The 23,542-nt window shown below is 47.8% G+C and overlaps 2 protein-coding genes across 3 annotated transcripts in view; both read left to right on the top strand.

The window, feature by feature from the left end:
• LOC122380590 overlaps positions 1-2,079 on the top strand; it is a 28,173-nt gene extending 26,094 nt beyond the window's left edge. The window contains exon 10 of the mRNA XM_043363871.1: positions 2,052-2,079. The gene's annotated coding sequence lies outside the window, so the exon portion shown is untranslated. The remainder of the gene's footprint in view (positions 1-2,051) is intronic.
• Positions 2,080-9,071: 6,992 nt separating this feature from the next.
• On the top strand, positions 9,072-22,344 carry LOC122380610 (amino acid transporter ANT1-like). Of its 2 annotated transcripts, none has more exons than XM_043363913.1 (8): positions 9,072-9,685; positions 11,354-11,525; positions 18,842-19,021; positions 19,760-20,004; positions 20,318-20,433; positions 20,762-20,852; positions 21,162-21,363; positions 21,779-22,344. In XM_043363913.1, the coding sequence occupies exons 1-8, from the start codon at positions 9,400-9,402 to the stop codon at positions 22,008-22,010; spliced, it is 1,524 nt and encodes a 507-aa protein (XP_043219848.1). In that variant the 5' UTR covers positions 9,072-9,399; the 3' UTR covers positions 22,011-22,344. The 2 variants fall into 2 exon arrangements, with proteins under 2 accessions (XP_043219848.1, XP_043219849.1); XM_043363914.1 differs by having other exon boundaries at positions 9,073-9,685; positions 18,842-18,925; positions 19,763-20,004.
• Positions 22,345-23,542: the final 1,198 nt, after the last annotated feature.

Here is a 23,542-nt window from a genome sequence, read left to right as displayed (position 1 = left end):
TTTTTCACTCTGTGTACGTGAAATTGCCCTTCGCCTGCAAAGTGTGCCTGATATTAGGCATCTGGGGTCAACTATTTTGTCTCGAGATAACTTTCAATAAATCATGCGCTTTTTCAATCCATCAAAAAAACACCGGGAGGTACGGGCCATGGCCCGGGAGGTATGGGCCGGTGCCATGTTTCATATTCTTTTCTCGATAATGAGAACATACTCGTAGCTGGTATCTACCTTGATCTCTCTTAGAGCTCAGGAACCGTACAAGCGGCCAACAGCTTACTTCATGGGGGTCACGTGGGCACATATGTATTTTGGTAAACTCAATCATGCTCCATGAAAGAAGATAAATAATATTTTTCTGTTCGAATGAAATTTGTAGTTAAATTTTCGACCTTACGCGACAACAATAAAACTAATTGAAAATGAAGAGGACATTCAATGAAGGCATCATTTTATTGATTTAGGATCAACGGGGGTGGGTGGCCCGAACCTCTCGGTTTATAGGACGCCAGAATGTGCGTAGCACCTCAGCTCATAATCTTGCAAGAAAGCTTCATATTGTCTATCCAGTCTTAATTTGCATGCTTTAAACTTTATATCACCGATGGTCTGACATCATAAAACGAGCCTGGTTCAAATTTATCGCGAATTTTCTATAGGAATGTACCGTATTTTACTCGAAGAGAGCAAAACACTATTTATGGCCTTGGCAAAAACGCTTTATCACCCCACCGCTCATTGCAAAAGAAGATTGAGGAAAATTTTGGAAATCACGTGGGTTGTATAGGGGAATGGCTGCTACCAGTTTACGCGATCAAATGTGTAAAAATACGCAACACTTCTTCAAAACTGCGATGGCCCATACCTCCAGGGGGCCCATACCTCCCGGTCCCGGGTCTCCTCTAGGTATGTACTTACATGCATACCTACATTCTCGAATTAAACATCAATAATACCTACCTACTAGGTATACGCATATTGCTCTTTGGAACGTCGCTTTCGGTATGGGGACAGGGGAAATCATGGGTCTGAGCCAGCTGACACGGGTGACACCCCTTCAGTGGGGTTCTGGCATGGTCTGCGTTGGATCACCCACTACCACAATGAGCGGTTCCTCAAAACCAGCGTAATTGACCGGTGTGAGGCGGCGACGTGAGGCACGCGAGTGCGGGATCGTCCCCACGCCGTGGCGGTCCGGGTCAGGGGAGCAGCCCCCTCCCCGCGCGGCGGGCGGTCGCCCATTCATCCGCGACCCCAGCCCCATGACTGAGGGGTTGACAGAGGGCAAACATCACGTATTTAAACTAGGCACACAGACGGTGTTCTACGCTAGGGACATCTCGCGGCTGTGATTCACGATACTGCTTCGCCAAACTGCCTTTAGATGGTGGGTCAGTCGGTGTCCGTCTGCTGCTGTGCGCCGAGAATTAGCACTATAAATTACGATGAATTACACATTCTAGTGTGACGATACCGTCACATTATCATAAAGGTCGCGTTAAGATGCAAATGAAGAAACGACTGCGTTGAAAAAAATATGTCATTTCATCGAACGCTGAAATGCTCGAAGTGCTCGCTAAAAAATAAACTCGCTAACTGAGCCCTGAAGGTCGGCTGCCGTGTTGCATTGCAGTTAAGCCAAAAACGCGGGCTGGGTGTAAGTTGTCGAGAAACAATTTTTGGCCTGAAGTGTTCTCTAAAGTATTATCTACATAGATCCAGGGAACATATTTGCTATCTATGATGGCTTAGGAGATATTGAATCTTAAGTCCTCCGGTGTACCCTGTTTTGCGGCGGCCCACGTGTTAAAAGCTGCTGAACATTTTTACTTTGACCAAAAAACGCGGGCACAGTTTTGTCTGTACGAAAATGACTCTTGCCCTATCGCATTCCACGTGAACTGAAAATTCAGAAACCAGGGAACATATTTGCTACGACCAGTACTTCTCGCGATTCAGACCGAAACGTGAAAAAATAGCCCCAAAACCCTATGGTGGGCACCTCTTCGCGGCGCCCGGCCGCGGGTCGCTAGTTCCCCAAACGACACACCATGTTTTGAATAAACCCACATTCAACCTGAATGATTGTTGAAATGTCGCATGTCCGTTTGCTGCTTATGCCAATGCTGATGCTCGTGTAAATAATCGGCCACATAATTTATGTCTGACCTAAGGTCACTGATACCAAAATCTAGGACGCGCATTTGATGTATTTTGTCACTCTCGTCAATCAGTGCATAGGATTTATCGGTAAGCTAGTGTAGCTATGGCGAACATTACAATTCTTATGGTGAGGTCACTTGACGTGAACTACCTTTTTTCATTAGAATTAATCTTTATAAAATCCAATTTAATCTTAAGAACATTTGTATTAAAACATGTAACATTAGTTTTAATCTAAGTAAAGTTTGATTTAACCCTCGCCGGACCTATTGGTTTTCTACATACGCGCCGGCCGAGGGGGGGGGGGGGGCGGGTACGACCCCCCCCCCCTCGCCGTTTTGCCCCTGGTGGAGCTAGCGCGTCGCGGAAAAAACGAGCGTGTGCGCCGTTACGAGACACAGAGATTGGTACCCGATTTTAAGGTCCTAGGTCAACCGGTGACCTCTGAGGTCAGGTCAAGTGCCCCAAGGTACGGTTCAGTTTTTGGTGAATAACTTCGCAAACAACGGCCGCAGAGCGCCGATTTTGGCAGCATCGTGTTCGTCTCGCTCAGGCGCGTCGAATGATATACTTTTTGTCCGGGTCAGGTCAACTTGGGGTGTTGACCTCAGGTCAAGGTCAGGTCAGCACCCCTAGGTCACGAAGTTGGTCGAAAGAGGTCATGTCGTATATCATTCGATCCGGCAGGTCTTCCTGAGTCCATTGGTGGCTTTCCCGACTCGCTAGCTCAATTTGATCAAGAGTTATTGACGAAAAACTAATATGACCTTGATGACGTCATAAATGACGTCACGCAAGGTCAAAATTGCAAAAGTGACGCATCTAACCTTGCAAGGAGTGCATCAAATCACGATTCTGTGTGCTTGAGATAGTTGGAGATCGTTCCCGGCGACAGAATAGCAGTTTTCATTTTTCCCCATTGACTTATAGGTAATGGTGAGGTCACGAAAATGACCTGACCTCATATGACCTTTAGTAAAAATCCGAGATATACAAGCTGTGGGACTCATAATGGATACTAGATCCTGCAAGTTTCATTTCCCTGTGACATCTCCTCTGGCAGTGAGGGCGTTGCGAAGTTGCGACATCTGAAGACCGTGCAGAGGTTCACTTATGACGTCATAGGTCAGTGACCTGACCTGACCCAAAAATGCGGTTGGTGTCAATAGATCCGGCTTGGATCAAAGGTCAGGTATGCCAAATTGCAGCCCTCTATCCCCAGCGTGTTCGGAGCTATCGCGAAAAAACTGTATGGGGGGGCGGCACCCGCCCCCCCCCCCCCTCGGCCGGCGAGGGTTAAAACTTATAACGTTTGTATTAAAACTTATAAAATCGTATTTAAGCTTTATAAATTTCATTTTAAACCAGGCAACCATAAACCACAAAGCCACCCAAAGGAGTCGAAAACAATTATACTTAGGGTTTCTAGCGGAACCTAATTTTCGATTGATTTTATCAGCTCTGCGTTTTTGCAGCATTTTAGGGTGTTTCAAAACTGGTATCGAATTTGCTATTCATTTAAGCATTTGGGGATTATTACGGAAAATTACATTGAAGCTGATGCCACATGTGGCAAAGCTGTCAATAGCGTTCAATAAACATTAAACACATTGACTAAGAAATCGGGACGCCTGACTTGACCATGCCTGACCCAGCCTACCCCAAATGCACAAATACATTGTTACTGAATAAGATGATTGCCAAATTTAGAGCCAGGAGCCCCAAATGGTAGATACTCCAGAAAACCTATCTGTGAAGTTGTAGCATTAGGGTCGTTTGACCTGGCCATGAATGTAAAAAAATGACACGAGGGGAAAGATCGCGGGCTTCTTCGGGTGACGAGCAATACGCTCTTTTTTTTTTGGAAACTCTAGGACGATCAGGGGCTGATCGGCTGCGGCCCTATCTATCCCACACATTGCCTTTATGGCTGTAAAAACGACAATACGTGTGAGTGCTTAATTTGTCACATACAGTTAAAAAACTGTTTCCGTTTACGTTTATTCAAGTCATTTTAAATGTTCCAAGGCAAGTAGTTATGGAGACTGGAGTCCTTTCCTTTCCAATACTAATTACCTCATAATTCCTTTTAATATTTCATTTCCACTTTTCCTGTAAGGTTGGTAGGTACTTAACTTAACCCTCGCATGTGTAGGGGGTCGGATGGACCCCCCATGGTTTTTCGCGAATAACTCGCGTAAAAAGCGGCCGATCGCGACGAAACTTTCAGTACCCTCGCATTGATCAATTTTACACCTACCCTGAAAATTTCATGACCCTGATCCTAATGACCTTTGACCTGTGACCTCTTTTCCGAGACCATGTTTGGCCGGAATCGCCATTCCGCGTATGTTGGCTCGCATTAGCCGCGCGTTTGCAAGCTTTTCGTGGTTTCAAACGTTCAAACATGTGATTTGATGTTGCTCCCATGCATTAGGGTGGGTGTCAAGGTCACTTGAAGGTCAGGTCAGGTCAGTGACCTTTGGTGACCTCGGTTCACTTTTTCGAGTTTTACATGTTTCTAGGCTAGTTTTTGGAGCTGAATTCGAATTTAGCAACCATTTGAACATTTACGAAGTAGTTTTGGCACCTTCGTAACATGTTACGAAGCTGTCAGAGGCGGTTGACACGTACTACGAATACCCGTCACGATCCCTACTGGTTGACCTGACCTGACCTGACCTGACCTGGTCAAAATGCTTAAGGACAAAACTAACACGATATTCGTGATCAGCACCCCGAAAAACCTCTTAGAAGCCACACTTTACGACTTTCTAACAGGTCCCGATTTTCCCGACTTTGGGTCATTGACCTGACCTGGAAGGTCAACCAATGACCTAGGACCTTAAAATTTGGTATCATCGGCTTCCTCTCGTCACGGGCAACACGCTCGTTTTTCCGCGAAGCTCTAGCCGATCAGGGGCCAAACGGCAAGGGGGGGGGGTCCAACCGACCCCCCCCCCCTACACATTAGAAGCTGGCAAACGCCGCACACATGCGAGGGTTAACCCTCGCCGGCCGAGGGGGGGGGGGCGGGTGCCGCCCCCCCATAGGGTTTTTTTCGCGATAGCTCCGAACGCGCTGGCGATAGAGAGCTGAAACTTGGCATACCTGACCTTTGATCCAAGCCGCATCTTTTGATACCAACCGCATTTTTGGGTCAGGTCAGGTCACTGACCTATGACGTTATAAGTGAACCTCTGCACGGTCTTCAGATGTCGCAACTTCGCAACGCCCTCACTGCCAGAGGAGATGTCACAGGGAAATGAAACTTGCAGGATCTAGTATCCATTATGAGTCCCACAACTTGTATATCTCGGATTTTTCATAAAGGTCATATGAGGTCAGGTCATTTTCGTGACCTCACCATTATAAGTCAATGGGGAAAAATGAAAACTGCTATTCTGGCGCCGGGAACGATCTACAACTATCTCAAGCACACAGAATCGTGATTTTATGCACTCCTTGGAAGGTTAGATGCGTCACTTTTGCAATGTTGACCTTACGTGACGTCATTTATGACGTCATCAAGGTCATATTAGTTTTTCGTCAATAACTCTTGATCAAATTGAGCTAGCGAGTCGGAAAAGCCACCAATGGACTCAGGAAGACCTGCCGAATCGAAGGATATGCGACATGACCCCTTTCGACCAACTTTGTGACCTGGGGGTGCTGACCTGACCTTGACCTGAGGTCAACACCCCAAGTTGACCTGACCCGGACAAAAAGTATATCATTCGACGCGCCTGAGCGAGACGAACACGATGCTGCCAAAATCGGCGCTCTGCGGCCGTTGTTTGCGAAGTTATTCACCAAAAACTGAACCGTACCTTGGGGCACTTGACCTGACCTCAGAGGTCACCGGTTGACCTAGGACCTTAAAATCGGGTACCAATCTCTGCGTCTCGTAACGGCGCACACGCTCGTTTTTTCCGCGACGCGCTAGCTCCACCAGGGGCGAAACGGCGAGGGGGGGGTCGTACCCTTAAGATACAGGTGTATACGAGAACAGTAAATCAAAACTCACGTTCCACTCCAACCCATGAGTAGACTTACGTAGGTACTTGTGTATCACATAGGGCGGCCTTGCTATGCAAGTGTGCGTGGTTTAAAATTAATTTTATAAGGTTTAAATAGGACTTAATACGTTTTAAATCAAACTTTATAAGTCTTAAAATGAACTTCACATAGATTAATGTGAATTTTACATGTTTTAAATCAAATGTTCCAAAGATTAAATTGGATTTTACAAAGATTAATTCTAATGAAAAAAGGTGTAGTCGGCTGACCTTCACCCTCGCGGGCCCGGGGGCGTTTTTCGCCCCCTGACGAATATTTGCGATAGCTCCCGAGCGCTTAGGGATATAGGAGTGCGAAACTTCCAGTACCTTTTCTCCCACTAATTTGACATCTTCAGAAATTAATTAGAAAATGAAACTAGCCCACTTGAAGACATCACAGGGTCGATTTTTCCAGATTATTGCACGGCTTATTTCGACGTCAAATAGATATGTGAACTTAAAAAAATGCCAAAATAGAGTTTTAGAGATGAAACAAATAACGGGGAAGCTTATATAGCATATAACCTAGGGAAAATGCAATTATAATTTTGTTGACCTGAGGTAAGAGGTCAGGTCAACGATCCTGAGCTGGGATTATTGTTTTTCGCAAATGCCTAACTTAAAGAAATGGTCATAGAGCTAAGGTATTGATACGGACGCATTTATATCGTCAAGACGAGTCGAATTGCATATAGGTATTTTTCCTGGAAAAGGTCAAGTCTTATGCTGGCCCCATGTGACGTTGAATGACCTTAAGTTGACCTTGACACATGATGGGAGTTATGTGAAGTATTTGTAACCGCTGATCACGAATCTGGCATTCATTTCGCTCTAAACATCCATTTAGAGCCTCAGGATAGCGAAAATGGCTGAGTCATCCCTCGTCGACCGAAAGGGGTGCCGCCCCCATAATATTTTTTTCGCGGCAGCTCCGAACAACCCAGCGATAGGAAGCTGAAACTTTGCATACCTGACCTTCAATTTAAGTCGGATCTTGTGACACCAACCAAATTTTCAGGTCAGGTTAGGTCACTGACCTATGAGGTCATAAATGAATCTCTGCACAGTCCTCAGATGTCGCAACTTCGTAACGTCCTCAGTGCCAGAGAAACTTTCACAAAGAGATGAAAATTATAGGACGTAGTATCCTCCCGTGTCTCACAAATTGTATATCTCGGAATTTTATTAAAGGTCACATGAGGTCAGATCGGTCATGTGACCTCACCTCTAGGTATAAGTCAGTGGGGGACAATGAAAACTGCGATTTTGGCGCCGGGGACAATCTCAAACGAAGCACACGGAATCGTGCTTTCATGCACTCCTTGCAAGGGCCGATGTTTCACTTTTGCATTGTTGACTTTGCGCGAATGACGTCACTTCTCACTAGACACTAGGATTATAAGAGTTTTTCGTCAATAGCTCCCGATCAAATTAAACTAGCGAGTCGGGAAAGCCACTAATGGGCTCAGAAAGACCTGCCGAATCAAATTATATGCGACATAACCTCTTTCAACCAGCTTCGTGACCTGAGGGCTCTGACCTGAACTTGACCCGAGGTCAATACCTCATGTTGACCTCATCCGAACAAAAAGTATGCCATTCGACGCGCCTGAGCAAGGCAAACACGATGCTGCCAAAATCGCGGCGCTGCGACAGCATTTTGCGAAGTTATTTATCGAAAGCCGAACCCATACCTTGGGCCACTTGACCTGAAATCAGAGGTCACCGGTTGCCCTGGGACCTTAAAATCGGATACCAGTCGCTGCGTCTCGTAGCGGCGCACACACTCGTTTTTTCCGCGACGCTCTAGCTCCATCAGGGGCAAAACGGCAAAGGGGGTCGAACCCACCCACCCCCCCCCCCCGGCCGTCGCATATGTAGAAAACCAATAGATCCGGCGAGGGTTAAACCTAATTGCTGGCTTGATCAGTGAAAACTGAAATAGCCTGTAGTAGGGATATTTTTGCGTAACCTTGACCTTGAGGCAGCCTTGTATCGTTACAAGAGCCAGAAATAGGGGCCTGATAAGCTCCAAGATATTTCAAAGCATGTTGAAACTTAAGTAGGTAGGTATACAAGACATACGAAGAACTGCAAAATTACCTACAAGTCAATTTGGACATGAACTTGACCCTTACCTTGAACTTGGAGTACATCATCTGGTTTCTTATCTCCCCTCAATTCTTTGGTTTTACATCCATTTTGGCCGGTTTCATGCCTTCTTGCCGTCCTCTGGATTGGAACATTTGGTTTGATCTCACCACACATGTGCATATTTTTGCCATAGACTTTGACCTCATCTCGGACAAGGAAAATTGGCCTGAGGTCAACAGTTTTAGGTGTTCAAGAATCGACTTGTGGAAACCTTTCGTTTGATACCGCTTTTGTTCCGGTAGCTCCCTTATTTACGGAGCTAGACGGAGGAGGGCGAAAACGCCCCCTCCGGACTGCGGTGTTTGGATTACCCCCGGGCCCGGCTGGGTTAGGACCCGGGACTGAAATTTACACATCGTGCACTGCAGATAGTAGATGTTTTATCATTTTTTAAGATTCTTAACAAAAATCGGAGAAAAAGTTGTAAAATGCCGTCCTCTTCGTGGCGCGGAATAAGGTCAGGTCAAAGGTCAAAGTCCACCATAGTTGAATTTTCCCGATGCTCACACATCCCGGTCATTTCACTACTTTGGTAACAGTTAATTACAATAAGTAAATAGCGGACGAGTCAGCCGGTTGTTACCGGTATACGCCGAGCTGGTGTAAGCCAGGCTCGGGAGACGTCGTTGGTGCCGCCTACCGGCCGTCCCCCGAACTACGGTCACCAGTACGAGCGGCGCTCGCCGGCCGGTCATCGGTCGCAACTCAGTCTGCCGCAGTCCGCCGTCGTGGTGGTGTCGGGGAGTGTGTGCGTGTAAGCCGGTCGGATCGTTGGAACTTCTGCGTCAGGGTAGTGAGCTTGCCTTGTAAGTGATTAGAAAGCCGGGTGCCGACCAGAGCCTCGAAGTGCAACACTGCAAGCTTCGTCTCAGTCGTTGTGTCACTGCGGGTTCAGCACACAACCATCTAACCACGGCTCCTGCAGGTAACTGCAGAGCCGGCGGCGGAGGGCGGGGAGGCGTGGCGCCAGGTCGGGCCGGTCGGCGGCAGCGGTTACCAGCGCGGAGGCTCAGCAGAATACCTCATGAAGCCGGACAGAAGCGGTAGCGGTAGCGGCGGAGGTGGGGGAGGGGACGGGGGCGGGGAGCGGTCGGCGCTGGCCGCTGCCGTTCCGCCCTCCTACGACTCCTGCGCGCGGGTGGATGATGAGGAAGAATTTGCTGATGAGCCGGCGGTGGTCCGCGAAGCGCTGGCAATGGAGTCGGCGCACCATGCCGGCACTATGACACAGATGGATGCTATACTATTCATCGTTGGAGAACTTGCTGGCGCTGGCCTGCTGGCACTCAGCGAGGCGCTCTCGAACACAGGTGAGCGACAAAAACATCACCCGTCTGCGGGTGACGTATAGGAGAGGGGTGACCGGTAAACGGATGGTGGGACGGCTGTGGCTACCCGACCAGATCAGCTGCTTAGTAGATGTATGGGGACCCGTTCATGGTCAGGCAGTTGTGGCGAGCCCTCCCGCGCCGACGGCACAGATCGGGTGGTCATTTGTCGGATAACTTGGGTCTGACTACATGGAGGCCGTCTAGTAACCTCGTCTGCGGTATGGAGTAGCTATGATAGTAGCCACCCATCCCACCAAGAAACAACACTAATGAAAACCGGTAAATTCAGCAAAATTGCTCTTTTTAATGTCAAGCGAACATCGGAACACCTCTGATGGCTGCAGCTGACGACCCAAACTGGTTTCTGGTAATTCATGAGGCCTAATTAGGTCGGAAATTATAAAAGGTATTCACCAAACCGGCTCTGGTGGGTCATTATGAGAGCTAATGTTAGCACTAGTCGGCTGATACTGATGTCTACGACTGTCCGTTCGAAACGCGCTCATATTTATTGGGCCCCGGAGTGTCGGACGCAGCGGGTAAATTGTACGTCTTTCACGGAAAGACTTATGCAAACCATTTGGATCTATGTGCCCGGCGATTTACATACGCCGTTGAAGGTGGCACCTCTATCTACGTCTTTGCAATAATACCTAACGTTCGCACTCAGTGCGCATGTCGCGCTGCGCAGCGTTGACCAGAGACAGAGCCCGTGTTATGGTCATCTGCGGATGATACGATCTACCATTACATAACGATGACGTCACGACTGTCCAAACTGTCCGTCCACCCCATGCCTACGTGCAGGGACGGGGCTCTAGGGACCACGCCGTTCACCGTGTCTCCTGGCTGATCAGCTGATGACTAGTGTTTTTCCAATGGCCGTTTGCTTTGAAATGCTCGCCACTTCACCCCGCGTTTCGAGTGGCCTGTTTTTTGTGGGTCACTATTTCGTTGAATGCCTGGTCAGGTCGAATCTGATCATCAGTCGTCGGGGAAGTGCAATGCTACATAGTAATAAGCACTGTTTGACTATAACATGGCATCCACTTCCCAATCCTTTTCTGCTGGCATTGTCATTCAGACATTGTAGTCCCTCGCTCCCAGATTTGTAATCTAACCACGAGGGGCTGGTCAAGGTCAGGGTCTCACCAGATCGGTCCGTACTGGACTAAACACGGACCGGACTGGACCAGACACAACGGAACGGTTCGGATCGGATCCATTAGTCGGGTCTGAAGTAGGGTCTTTGATACGGACCGGACTGGATCCTGGTCCTCGGTACTTGAGAAGGTCCCGTGGCTTATCGGTCAGCTAAGACCGCTTTTTGTCAAGATTACTTTACTACTCGCTTTCTGTAGTTAGTATTGGGGATATAAATTTCTGATGCAAATAATGATCGAACTTACACAAATGCGTTCCAAAAAAGTTTGATTATTAAAAAGCCACTCTAAAATTAATGGTTAAAAAACCTTGAGCATTGTGATTGGGTAACAATAATTGCTGTAACCGTCTAAAGCTTTTGAAATTATTTATCATTGCCTTTTCACTGGTCTTCTAAAGATATTAATGTTTTGTATCGGTGCAAGATGTTTATGAGTCTTTACTTTGCTTTACTTTAACTTTAAATTCTTCCGTGTCCCTCAGGTGTAATCGGCATCCTGTTGATTCTAATGTGTGCCAGCGCTGCGGCCTATACGGGTGGCCTACTGGGGCGCACCTGGATCTACCTGGAGAGCCAGTACGCTGATCTCAGCACGGGACACGTGCGACAACCGTACGCCGAGATGGGACGGCGCACCTACGGCTCGTGGATGGGGTGAGTTGACACTCCCTCGATTTCGGGGTGGGGTGAGTTAGCGCTTCTATGGTCCCTGAGTGGGGTGAGATTAGCCCACCTACAGCTTCAGGGTGTTATCAGTCTTAAAGGGACCCTCCCACCTTAACATTAGTTTTGAGTTGAGATAGCCAAATTGGTGGCCATGGCCTGCAAATACCGGTTTGGGCACTCACAACATCGAAAAATGCTTTAATTCGAAGATATGGAATTTCAAACTTGCAGTTTTCGGATTCTAAGGGGCTAATGCATTGGAATGCCCCCTGAGAATTTGTGACGTCAGCGGAGATCTAACTATTTTTAAATCTTAGACTAAAACCATCGTTAACACGTGGTGGTATACGCTGCTTTGCGCGCAACGTCTGCCGCATTTTAAGGCTGCCAAATTATTGCTTCCAAATAAAGTCGCTAGTAACGTTTAGTGCAATTAGATTAATAAAACATTGCCGCAACCAAAAAAATTAAATTTTCGTCATAAAATAAAAGTAATTATATTTTACGGAAGATAAACAAATGATTTCTCCCACCGCTTGACGACACGCCCAAATTCCCGGAAAACCTCGTGACTCGTGGCCAGCGTGACTGTCGTTCACAGAGATGGCTGATTCACAGAGGGCAGAGACCAGCATACCGCCCGTTTCATGCTGTTTACATTCGTACCGCAGCTGTCACTACGCTGTTCACTTGGCAACCAAGGCGTCAAGGCTTCGTACACAGTTTCCGTAAAACAGCTACGGGAGTTCAATGGCACCATTTTTGTAAACGTTCAGGTGCACAGATGCCGACATCAGCAGTATGGGTGCGGACTGCGGATGACATCACCGCGTGGTGCTTACAGGAGTCATTAACCTCTTTATACGTCGATCGATACATAGGTACAGTCACCAGCACTTGCTACTAATCACCTCGTTTTTGTTCAGTAGTTTGAAGACCGATCAATTCTCAGTCGCGCAAGTTACGTCAAACGATCCGTTTGGTCCTCCGATTTTCGAATATCTAACTTGTTTTTGTATATTCGATGCATTTTGGGATGGGGAGCCAAAAAACTCGTTTCTGCCCTAAAGTGTGCCCCAAGAAGTCGTAGAACCTAGCCCCGCCTCTGATCCACAGACCACTAGTGCCATCTCTTGTCAGCCGAACAAGTCGCAGAAGTAAATAATGTCACGTGACCTTTGCACACGCTACAATTACTACGCAGCTGTAGTGGGGGAAGCGGGACGGAGGCGTGGAGAGGGACGCGATCGGTCGGCTGGGGTCAGGTCGCCGAGGTCAGAGGTCATCCGCCGGAGGGTGTTCGAGCGGTTGGGCCGTGTGGGCTAGGGCCTGCGGAGTGGGGAGCGCCTGGACCTGTCTGGAAACAAGCCACAACGCTGTGACAGTCGAGAATATTGTGAGGAAAGAGAGGAAGAGAGAGGGGAGAGAGTGAAAGAGAGAGGAGAGAGGGAGAGAGAAAGGGAGAGGGAGAGATAGAAAGAGAGAGAAAAAGAGAGGGAGAGAGAGAGGGAAAGAGAGAGAGAGAGGGAGAGAGAGAGGGAGAGAGAGAGAGAGAAAAAGAGAGAGAAAAAGAGAGAGGGAGAGCGAGAGCGAGAGCGAGAGCGAGAGCGAGAGCGAGAGCGAGAGCGAGAGCGAGAGCGAGAGCGAGAGCGAGAGCGAGAGCGAGAGCGAGAGCGAGAGCGAGAGCGAGAGCGAGAGCGAGAGCGAGAGCGAGAGCGAGAGCGAGAGCGAGAGCGAGAGCGAGAGCGAGAGCGAGAGCGAGAGCGAGAGCGAGAGCGAGAGCGAGAGCGAGAGCGAGAGCGAGAGCGAGAGCGAGAGCGAGAGCGAGAGCGAGAGCGAGAGCGAGAGAGAGAGAGAGAGAGAGAGAGAGAGAGAGAGAGAGAGAGAGAGAGAGAGAGAGAGAGAGAGAGAGAGAGAGAGAGCTAAGAAAGACTGGGGGGAAAGAATAAGGACGGGAGGAGAGAAAAGAGAGAGAGAAAAAAACTGAAAAGGAAAACCAGAGAGGGTAAAATGAGAAAGAGGGCAATTGGTAAATCAGTGAGAGGGAGCGAGAGAGGAAATATTTAGTTGTGTCAGCTTGTTTCACATGTAAAATGCAAATTTGCTTTCCATCATCACTGCTTCGGATTGGAAATTAAATCTTAGCATTCTTATGATAAACCCACGTTGACGGGGTGCAATAGCGGCGGAACACCTTCAATTAAGGGGGGGGGGGCACTGCCGACTTTTGGCCCTATTATTTCCATGCAACGCTCATAGGGCCAAAATCGCCAAAATCAAAGGGGGGCACGGTGTCCCGGTGCCCTCCTCGTTCCGCCGCCTATGACGGGATGGGGACGCTTTTATGGTTGTCGTTGGGAGCTCGGCACTAATGGGGTCAGTGGGGATGATGTTGAAGGTTTCGCAAATGTTTCATAAAAGAGATGCTATTTTTGCACAACCTATTAAACATTTTTTACGTTTGCTATGAAAATGTTAGGCCCAGTTCCTTCAAGATCAGGTCCACGACTCAACAGCTTACAACAGGAGCTAGCTAACATAACAATTAACCCACGCCGTGTTGGTGGCATGAATTTTCCATCGAGTGCTGGGGGGGGGGGCGTTTCACGTCCCTCCGTGGCCCCCTCCTGGGCCACGTAGCGACACGCAGTAAGCGGCAATCGAAAGAGCGTCAAGAATAAGGAGGAACACACTCGGTCATTTTAAGGTCAGTGCAAAGGTCAGGTCACCAGGGTTCATCAAAGGTCAAATTTTGTTGATTTCAGCGATTTCGAACACCCGACGGCTAACACGGGAACCAATAGAGCTACAGCGCTGCGGAAAAGCGCATTCGATAGCTCTTTTAACGCTCTTTCGCCTACATGTCCTCAAATTTGACCTCAGATCAACGGTTTAGCCCCCAGAGGGCACCGCTCTGATTGACCTCAAATTTGGCCTCAGATCAACGGTTTTTTCACCGCTCTAGCACGTCTCTGTCAAAAGTAAAAAAACTGCTGAGGACCTTTAATGTCCTAAAATGACCTCAGGGGCACACACAGGGGTCACAGGCGCAATTTTCCGATTCAGTGTGTCATGTTTACCTATGAACCGATGTTTGAGAGGGTGTAGAACGAAATTCGTCCAAAAGAGGCGCATTTCAATTTTCTCCCATTGACTTGGAGCAGTCGCAAAATTGACCTGACCTTAGGTCACAGACATAAAAAGTCCGAGGTATCCATTTTATGCATACTGTTACCCTAAGCAATTACTGAAAGTTTTAAAGTGATCGCTTAGTCGGTGTAGCTACAACGAGCTTTCGAATTTTTTTTTCTGAGGTAAGGTCACTTGACGTTACCTGGTGACCTTACCTTGAATGACGCTACGCGTCGCGTCGCCGTTTCTGAGATATTCGCGAAAAAACCTGACTGGGAAGGGCGTAAAAACGCCCCCCCCCCAAGCACGGCGCGGGTGGTCGACATAGCAACTCGGACTGAACAAATGCCTTTAACCCTCGCCCGCACATGGGGGGTTGCCCCCCCCCCCCCCCCCAGGTAGTCTTTCTGCTCTGCACTCAACATTTTTAGAGCTAGAAGCCTGATTTTTGGTATAGCTGCTACTCTTTCCTGCTCCTCTATCCTCTATCCTAAAACTGGGCATCATTGGATTCGTCTCTTCCCAAAGAATCTTTTTGGTCTTTACCACGAAGCTGTATCTCCAACAGGAACGAAATGGCGCGGGGGGTGCCCCCCCCCATGTGCGTTCTAGGATGGGAAAATGGCATGTGCGGGCGAGGGTTAACGTTTCAACGATTGAATAAGGTGAGAGGATTGAGGTAGGCTTGTATCGGATTTTCTTCTGCTTGTTGGTAGTTTAGGTTGAAGTTAATTTCGCGAGCTGTCCATAATCATTCAAGAGGGAAAATTCAGCTGCACATCGTTCGGGTCAAAGTAATACCAAACATTCTCAAATTTTGTAGTAAAGAGCCAGTAGTCTACGAATATATTCAAAAAACAATGAGAAAAAGAATAAGCGGACCGGTTTCGTCTATCAAAGACTTCTTCAGCGCTTTTTCAAAAACGTATAAGAAGAAAACTAGCACAGTGACAATCGTTTGAAATTAAATTGGATTCAGTAAGAACTAAGAACTTCATTGTCCGAAAACCGCTGACAGTTAATAGCTCAATGACACTTAGAGCCGTGCATAAGGAGGCGTGAAAACACTCTCCTCATCTCGTTCTATTACGAGACTAGGATCATGTCATGGCGTGAGAAAGGTGTTCTCAAAATAAATGACACTGTATGAGTGAATAAATATTCCGCGCCCCCCTGGGCTATTGGCGGACCCTCCCACCTGATCGGGTGGTGCAGCCGTTTCACCCTCCACCGATCTCGGAAAGTTACCGACCGATTTTAAACATTCAAAGAGCGATCGATAGCCCCACCAGGAAACTACTTTGTTACCAGGTTTCGTTGACCTAGGTGCAACCCATGACGTTACAAGTCAGGTCAAAGGTCGCATTTTTTCACCGATTTAGTCTAAGGAATGCGTTTACAGTTTAACACATCAAATAAAAGGCATGTTATCAAAAAACATCGATGGAGCGTTGGTTGTCTAATACATATGTTGCCTAAAGATGTCATTGATGTTAGGTCAGTTCACAGAGGTCAGGTCACTTAGGGTCACAATATGAACCCAACTATGCTAGGGTCGTGTGATGCATGTTTTATGGCAATTTTACATTTAAAATTCAATGGTGTGAGCTAGACGGCCATTGGGGCCAGTTAAGATTACATTTTGGTGGAGGTCAGGTCAAGGTCAGGTCAACGAAGGTCAAATTTCAAAGTTGATATTTTGCATAAAAGGGGTAGGGGAGATCCGTGTAAGACGCCCAGGGTCGGTAAGAGGCCCCATCGCTTTTTTTACCAAACCAATAATGTTATTTATTTTTTAATGTTCTTGTAAAGCAGAAGCCCTCTTGAAACAACAACTCACGAAACCTGAGGTATCAGGTGCGTCGCAGCGACTTTTGGTAAGCCTGTTTCTGTTTTTGCCCCTTTACTTGCTAGATATATGCATCTTTATCACCCTTATATATCTGGAAAAACAATGGCTATCAAATGCAATCTTTTCTCATCGAAATTGTCACATGTTAGCTTCAGAATAGACCATGTTCTGGTGCGCTGCAAATGTCTCATAAACCATAAATATTGTGGACGTTAAAACACTGTATTTTTTTAAGAGGCCCTCCCTTCGAGGATGATAAAACGCCCCCCGATAAAAAACGCCCCCGATGCTAAAACGCCTGCACCTGCGGCAGGCGTGGCATTCTTTTTTCAAGGAGTTTGTTTTTGTTTCTTTTTTCTGTTTCTTTTCTTAGAGGTTATAGGTACAATTTTCGTTGGTCATCATCGTTTGGTTGTGCTAGTTTTCGCATTGTTCGAGCGCTTTGGAAGTGTTATTGGTTTCGATAACACCGTATTTGCTTAGCTTTTCGAAATAAAAGGCCTTGCAGCTGTGTTCGCAAAGCGTCTTTTACAAGTCGACTTGACTTTTAAAACGCCCCATAGTGTCTTACCATACCCATAGTGTAAGAGGCCCTTTTGCAACTTTTCCCAAAATGTTAAAGTTTACGGTTTGTGTACCCCCTAGATTCATTTTGAATGCAAATATGTATGGGAAAATGATGCAAGCTCACAGCGCATGCACACGTTAGCGCTTAAATATTATCAGTTGTCTAAAAATAGTAACTGAGCTTAAGGGGGGGCCTCCTGCACCACTCTCCCCTATCTATTCGATGCAATTCATCACAGGAAATTCAATGGTCTTTGGCTTGCTTTGAGTGTTCTGTGACGGCTAAAAATTGAATTTGAAAATTTTACGTAATAAATTTTGAGTATTTTTTTTTGCCATAACTTTGCTAAAAATGAAGCTATCGAGTTTAAGTTTGGCATATCTAGAGCAGCTAGTTCTATAACATATATTTCAATTTTAATTTTGAAAGTTGTTGGTATTTTCGGGGTGTTATACATCTATAGTTTTGATGGTCAAAATCAATTTTTGTTTGGAAATAAGAGTTAGCAGTTTGTAGCGCTGTTCATTTTACATCTTTTTGATCTTGAATATTTTTCGTTATCTTCAAAACTAAGCGTGACAGCTCTTCCCGCTAAACCTTTTATTGGGTCGAAAATGACAGAACATGGCATCTCTCTGACGTCATTTGTGACTAACGTTTCATAAGAGCTCTGGAAAAATTTGGTCACAAGGTGTAAAAATGATGCCCGGAGGGGTCTTGAAAGTTTGGTGGCGACATTTGCTATACTTTAAGAGATATCGACTGAAAAGGAGAGAGGCGACCGATTCGCGCCGCCCTCCCCCATCAACGGGGCTTTCAATTGCTGCTCTCACAGAACTATTGGTTATATTGCAACGATAGTGGAATTGCAAGTGGCAATATAAGCTTCCTGCCAGCGCCGGACCAGAGTTTAAAGATGCAGGCTGAATTTTAACATTTAACTTTGGAATTTTTAAACCGTTGAGCTTTTTAGAAGCTGTATGAACTGTTCAGCTCCTTTTTTGGTCCATCACAGCGGGCTTGTATGTCATTTGCCAACCAAAATCGAATTAAAAACTTTTATTTGGTCTGGCTACCTCGCCAACCTTTTAACTGGATCGTTTAGTAGCTTTTGATTGGGCACTGCCCACGTTGTCTGTCTAGCCTTTCGTGTCATAGATAGACACTCTATGACACGAGAAGAGGCTGCTGACATCGTTTGTCGCGGTTGGATAATACCAATCCACGTCCCAGTGGCTGCTCGATCGCACTTTCCCTGGCCCAACTCTCCCACCAGGCTAGACTTTGCCCGGCACAGTCGTCGCCTCAGTGCCTCGGGCGGTGACCCGTTCAAAGGGGCTCTCAATTCGTATGGTGCCGTGGCTCTCAAACCAATACAGAACAGTGAAACGCAAAGGCTCACTTTCCATATAAGGCGAACGGCTGATTCTGGCGCCGGGGCTTCATTCATGCTAAGGCGCCCAATCACAGCGCCGCATTTCAGTTAGTGTCGGGCGCAAAAGCTATTATGCTCCGCCCCTCCATCACGTGACCCTGCCCTCACGTGGCCTCAGTCACGTGGTGTTTCCACTTCTTGGCGCATGGCGGCGCTAGTCTCGCAGGGGCGGTGGTAGCTTGCTCCCCCGCCGTCCGAGGGTGATGGGTAGCAACTGCTGGTGACTGTACACCTACATACTAAGTGACGACTGACGTATTGACGTCCCTGAGTGACGTTATTGATTGTCACTGACGCCATTGTATGATGTCTCACAGGCGGGTCATCCTGACACTGATGAACATCACACTGTTCGGCACCAGCGTGGTGCTGCTGCTGGTCTCTGCCGAGCTGATACAGCAGCTGGCTGCCGGCGCCCTGGACACGTGTATCTGGGTCCTGGTGCTCACCATGGTGCTGACCCCAGTCACGTGGCTGGGGTCCCCACAGCACCTCAGGTCAGTAACCAGCGGCCGGTGACAGTGAGAGGTGCGGCCAGTCAGAGCAGACTCAATGTTTTATAAATAAACGCGCCTGCGCAAGAACGACATATGATCGTTTTTGCAGGCGTTCCAAACTTAAACAAGCAAAGTGACCAACTCAACTGTCACTCTCAATTCATACAGGAATATAAACTATTCATATTACGTTAGCTTATTTCATTCTAAAAGAAAAAAAAAATAGACGCGTTAATCCAAGCGCATCCTCCGCCGTATAAAGCGACTGAAGGCACACTTTCCCTACGTAAAAGCGCCTGCGGGTAGGCTGTACCGCACTACATATAAACGCCTGCAGGTAGACTGCCCCGCAGTACAGCAAACGCCTGAAGGTAGACTGTACCGCAATACATATAGACGCCTGAAGGTAGACTGGCCCGCAGTACATATAAACGCCTGCCTGAAGGTAGGCCTCAGGCGATGTACTGGCCCGCAGTACATACATATAATCGCCTGAAGGTAGACTGTACCGTATTACAATAGCTTGATGGAGGGTCGTGCTGTAATTAGGTAAATGTCTAAAATCGGGGAACTAGTGCAGATGTTTTGTCGTCAGCAAAGACTTGAAATAAATAGTTTGACTGGATAAAATGCCGGATGGTAAACTTGTTTTCAGAAGTCAAAATGCAAGCCTCAAAGGCGATGGTAAACACTTCTAGCCAGCACCCCTGACGTATAGCGCCGCGGCTGTGTCGGCAGGGCGCCGGCCATGTTCGCGCTGGTGTCGGTGGTGGCTGGTGCCGTGCTGATGGTGGTGCAGATGGTGACATTCCCGCCGGAGGAGCGGCCGCACGTGCCGCTTTCGCCGCCCAGCCTGTCCACCTTCTGTCTCGGTCTGAGCACCATCATGTTCAGCTTTACGGGCGTGTCCACGTTCCCCACCATTCAACTGGATATGGCCGAGCGGGCCCGGTTCAGCCGCGCTGCCGTCGGAGGGTTCGCAGGTCAGTCTTCACCGCTCTCATCTGTCATGACTACAAGGCGGACGTCTTTAGGCTACAGCTCACAGTCGTATCTGGTTGAGTCCATAGGCCAATTTTTTTATGTGTCGGATCGCTTCATCGACTTCGAACTTTGTTGCCAGTTCAAATTCAACGACTGCTCCAAGCTGCCAGGTACGGACCTGTCTCTCAATGAATAAGACCGATTACGAACCAGAATAAGTATATAAAGTACCGATCGTCAACATCGTAATGTTCGCCTCGATCCTTGGTCGAGCGGTCCGTTCCAGCCGCTAATATCCCAGTCTTCCGTCAGGTCTCTGCATGGTGTACGTCCCGGTGGCCGCCACCGGCTACATGGTGTACGGAGACACGGTCAACATCAACCTGATCCAGAACTTTACACCCGGACCGCTGCTCATCGTCATCCAGGTACGATCGGAACTTCGGCTGGGACGGGATCGAACAACGAGACTATTTGTAAATGCAGTTCGAAGTTATGTTTTCTCTTACTATCCGTGAACCGTTACTATGCCTTTCGCAGCGGCAGGTTCACTGCATTTAGAACATATTGGCGAGCGTAATATATCTTCATGCCTCCGACATGTCTTATATTTCGTCTTATGTCTGATGACAGGTGCTGCTAACCGTCCATTTTCTAGCAGGTTCACTGCATTTAGAACATATTGGCGAGCGTAATGTATTTGCGTGCCTCCTATATGTCTTTGAGATTCTGATTTCGTCTTTTGTTTGATGACAGGTGCTGCTAACCGTCCATTTTCTGGGTGCCTTTGTCATGCTGATCAACCCGGTGTGTCAGAATTTGGAGGGAGCGCTGCACGTATCCGGTAGTAAGTATACGACCGACAGCCGACTCACTCGGTCCGACCTATCGCTATAAAACTGTTTCGCTATAAATCGCTGTAAAACTCTGTTAAAAAACTCTGTGTTATCGCTGTAAAACTCACCAAAACTGTAAACGGAACATATCCTTTCTGATCGTCCGACTCAACAGTCCTCAGTGCAGCATTACCGATGTCTTCTCACCAGCTCCGTACCATTAGCTCATCACCAACTCACCTATCCCAAGCTCACCTACTCAAAGACCTCTGCTCACCAGCTCAGTCTTACCAACTCACCGCCCTCCCCCCTCCCGGCAGCTAGCGGTCTCACTCGTCAGCGCGTCTTACTCCGTTCTGGCCTCATGCTGATGGCATTATTCATGGCCGAGACGGTGCCCAGCTTCGGCAAAATCATGCATCTGATAGGCGGCACGTTCACGCTCATGTTGACGTTCATCCTGCCGTCACTGCTGTACATTCGACTGCGTGGAGAGTACAGAGGAACCAGCAAACACGGATAGTAAGTTGGATTTGGGAGGCAGTGGCCTGGGTTCTCCTAGGGGGCGGGGCGGGATCTGGTCGCTGGCTGTGGTGTTTGATTACGGGTAGTTTCCGACAAACAAAGGATTGGGTGAATATGGTTACGAAAGTTGTTTTTGGCACAAATGTGACGATAGATACAAGCGTGACGTGGTATTGCAGTGCTTTGAGATAGATAAGCAGATCATCACTTTTAAAAATTGGAAAGTTCCGACCTATGCCATCAAACGGTTGCTAGCGTCGGATCTTCCCAGCTGTGCCACCAGCTGGCACATTGCATGTCTGACTGCTTTACGTCTCCCGCACGTCAAACGCACTTGACAGGATTCACCTGTGTGCCCCCCCCCCCCCCACCCGTACCTCCCCTGTGACCTGTAACCCTCTCTCCCCCACAGCAAGCGGTACCTGGTGAAGCGATTCTACCTCTCCTCACTCTGCCTACTCTGCGTGGCTCTCTCTAGCGTAGTCGTCTACTATTCGGTGGACGAGATTGTCGCCCCCGGAACCTTCCAGACCCCGTGCTACCTCCGATGGTGGTTGGGACCCGGCGCCGGTGACTTGGATGGGTTAAACAGCACCACCACCGTCACTGATGTCCTGAACGTCACAGTGCCCAGTGATATATGATGATGTTCAATATTAGTAGGAGGAGACGTCAATACTTTGGGGCCAGTGCTGGTCCTTTGCTGTGTAGTGTGCATGTGCATGTTGATTACAAAGCTACTCATTGCTAACGGGCATTTGGGCCCCACAATGCCCACTCTGCGTCTTCGCGTATGCATTGATAAGTTACTATGTAAACAATGCGTCTTCGTTCTGTTTATTATCTGATATTGCTGTCTGCTGTATGATAAGGTTCAGATCAGCGTTTGACCACTGAGTCCACAGCCAACCATTCCACTATGTAAGGGAGATAATGCACCTGTATTGTGCAAATATGATCTGCATTTAGAAACTTTTCTGTCAGTGTTTGAAAAGTCTTCTCGATATCTCACAACAGATAGCACGAACAGCCGATTACAAACGTGCGTAGCGCACTCTCGGGAATCTCTACTGCAGGCTGCCCAATCTGGTCGCGTGACCCAAAACTATGCGTTTAGCAGTGTGCGGTGCGTCTAAGTTTGAGGCTGAGTGTTGACAGTTGCAGAGGTCGGTGAGGGTGCCACCAGGCCCTCGGTAACTAGGGAGTTGGAAGGGTTATGGGCCGGGTCTGTGGGCGGCGGTACCCCGCAGGCTGACTCAGCCCGTAGGAGACAGGTGTTCGGGGGGGGGGGGGTAATTAGGAGAAGCCGCCACAGATGTTGTGGGGTCACACAACACATCCGCGGATAGCGAGGGGAGTGGGACTGGGGACACACGCATAAAGACACAGGTGGAACGGAGGACGGAAAGAATGCACGCTTACTTCTTATCCGAGTCACACAACTGCTAAGTCGTTAGAAAAAATGCAAGCATCATGGCCATGCTTCCAAACATTCGCAAAACGACAGGCGTCCAAAGAATGTCGCATTTAGCACACGGTTGCACAGGTTTAACTCGAACGCGCACCAAGTCCAACGTTGGCGCGTCCGGCTGGCGTGTGCCATGGAGTAGGCTGCACGCAAGACCGGTTTGGGCCATAACAGCATTCGTGTGTTCTCATTTTACGAGCACAAGTGATAATGCTTATTGTGCATGTCTATTCCCCATTACAGTACGTGCATACTCTTCATATTCGAAGAGTCTTTGGGCTTCTCGTGCGTTTCGTTTGCGCGTGGTTAAAGGGACCCTCCCACCTTAACATTAGATTTGAGTTGAGATAGCCAAAATGGGGTCCCTGGCTCACAATTACCGGTTTCGGCACTCACAACATCGAGAAATGCCTTAAATCGGAAATATTGAATTTCAAAATTGCAGCATTTTGATTCAGAGGGGCTAATGCTTAGGAATACCCCTCTGAATGTGTGACGTCAGCGCAAATATCTAACGATTTTTAAATGTTTGACTAAAACGTTTTGTAGCACGCGGTGGTATATGCTATTTGCGCGCAACATCTGCCGCAAACGCCGCACTTCTAAAATAAAGTCGCTAGAAACAGCGGAGATCCCAAAAAAAGTAAACAAAAGTAAAAGTCTAATATCTTGAAAACCGGTGAATATTTTTCGATGAAATTTGGTAGA

Source organism: Amphibalanus amphitrite, unplaced genomic scaffold (genome assembly GCF_019059575.1).
Source record: "Amphibalanus amphitrite isolate SeventyFive unplaced genomic scaffold, NRLGWU_Aamphi_draft 000101F_arrow, whole genome shotgun sequence".
NCBI classification, from domain to species: Eukaryota; Metazoa; Arthropoda; class Thecostraca; order Balanomorpha; family Balanidae; genus Amphibalanus; species Amphibalanus amphitrite.
The sequence above is the reverse complement of the archived record's forward strand: the minus strand, read 5'-3'. Positions and strand labels throughout refer to the sequence as shown.

Bases quoted from the DNA above. Each gene is read 5' to 3' on its own strand.
- LOC122380610 (XM_043363913.1), top strand. From the start codon at position 9,400: ATGAAGCCGGACAGAAGCGGTAGCGGTAGCGGCGGAGGTGGGGGAGGG. The intron at 9,686-11,353 runs GTGAGCGACAAA...CGTGTCCCTCAG, and splicing joins CGAGGCGCTCTCGAACACAG to GTGTAATCGGCATCCTGTTG. The intron at 19,022-19,759 runs GTCAGTAACCAG...CTGTGTCGGCAG, and splicing joins GGGTCCCCACAGCACCTCAG to GGCGCCGGCCATGTTCGCGC.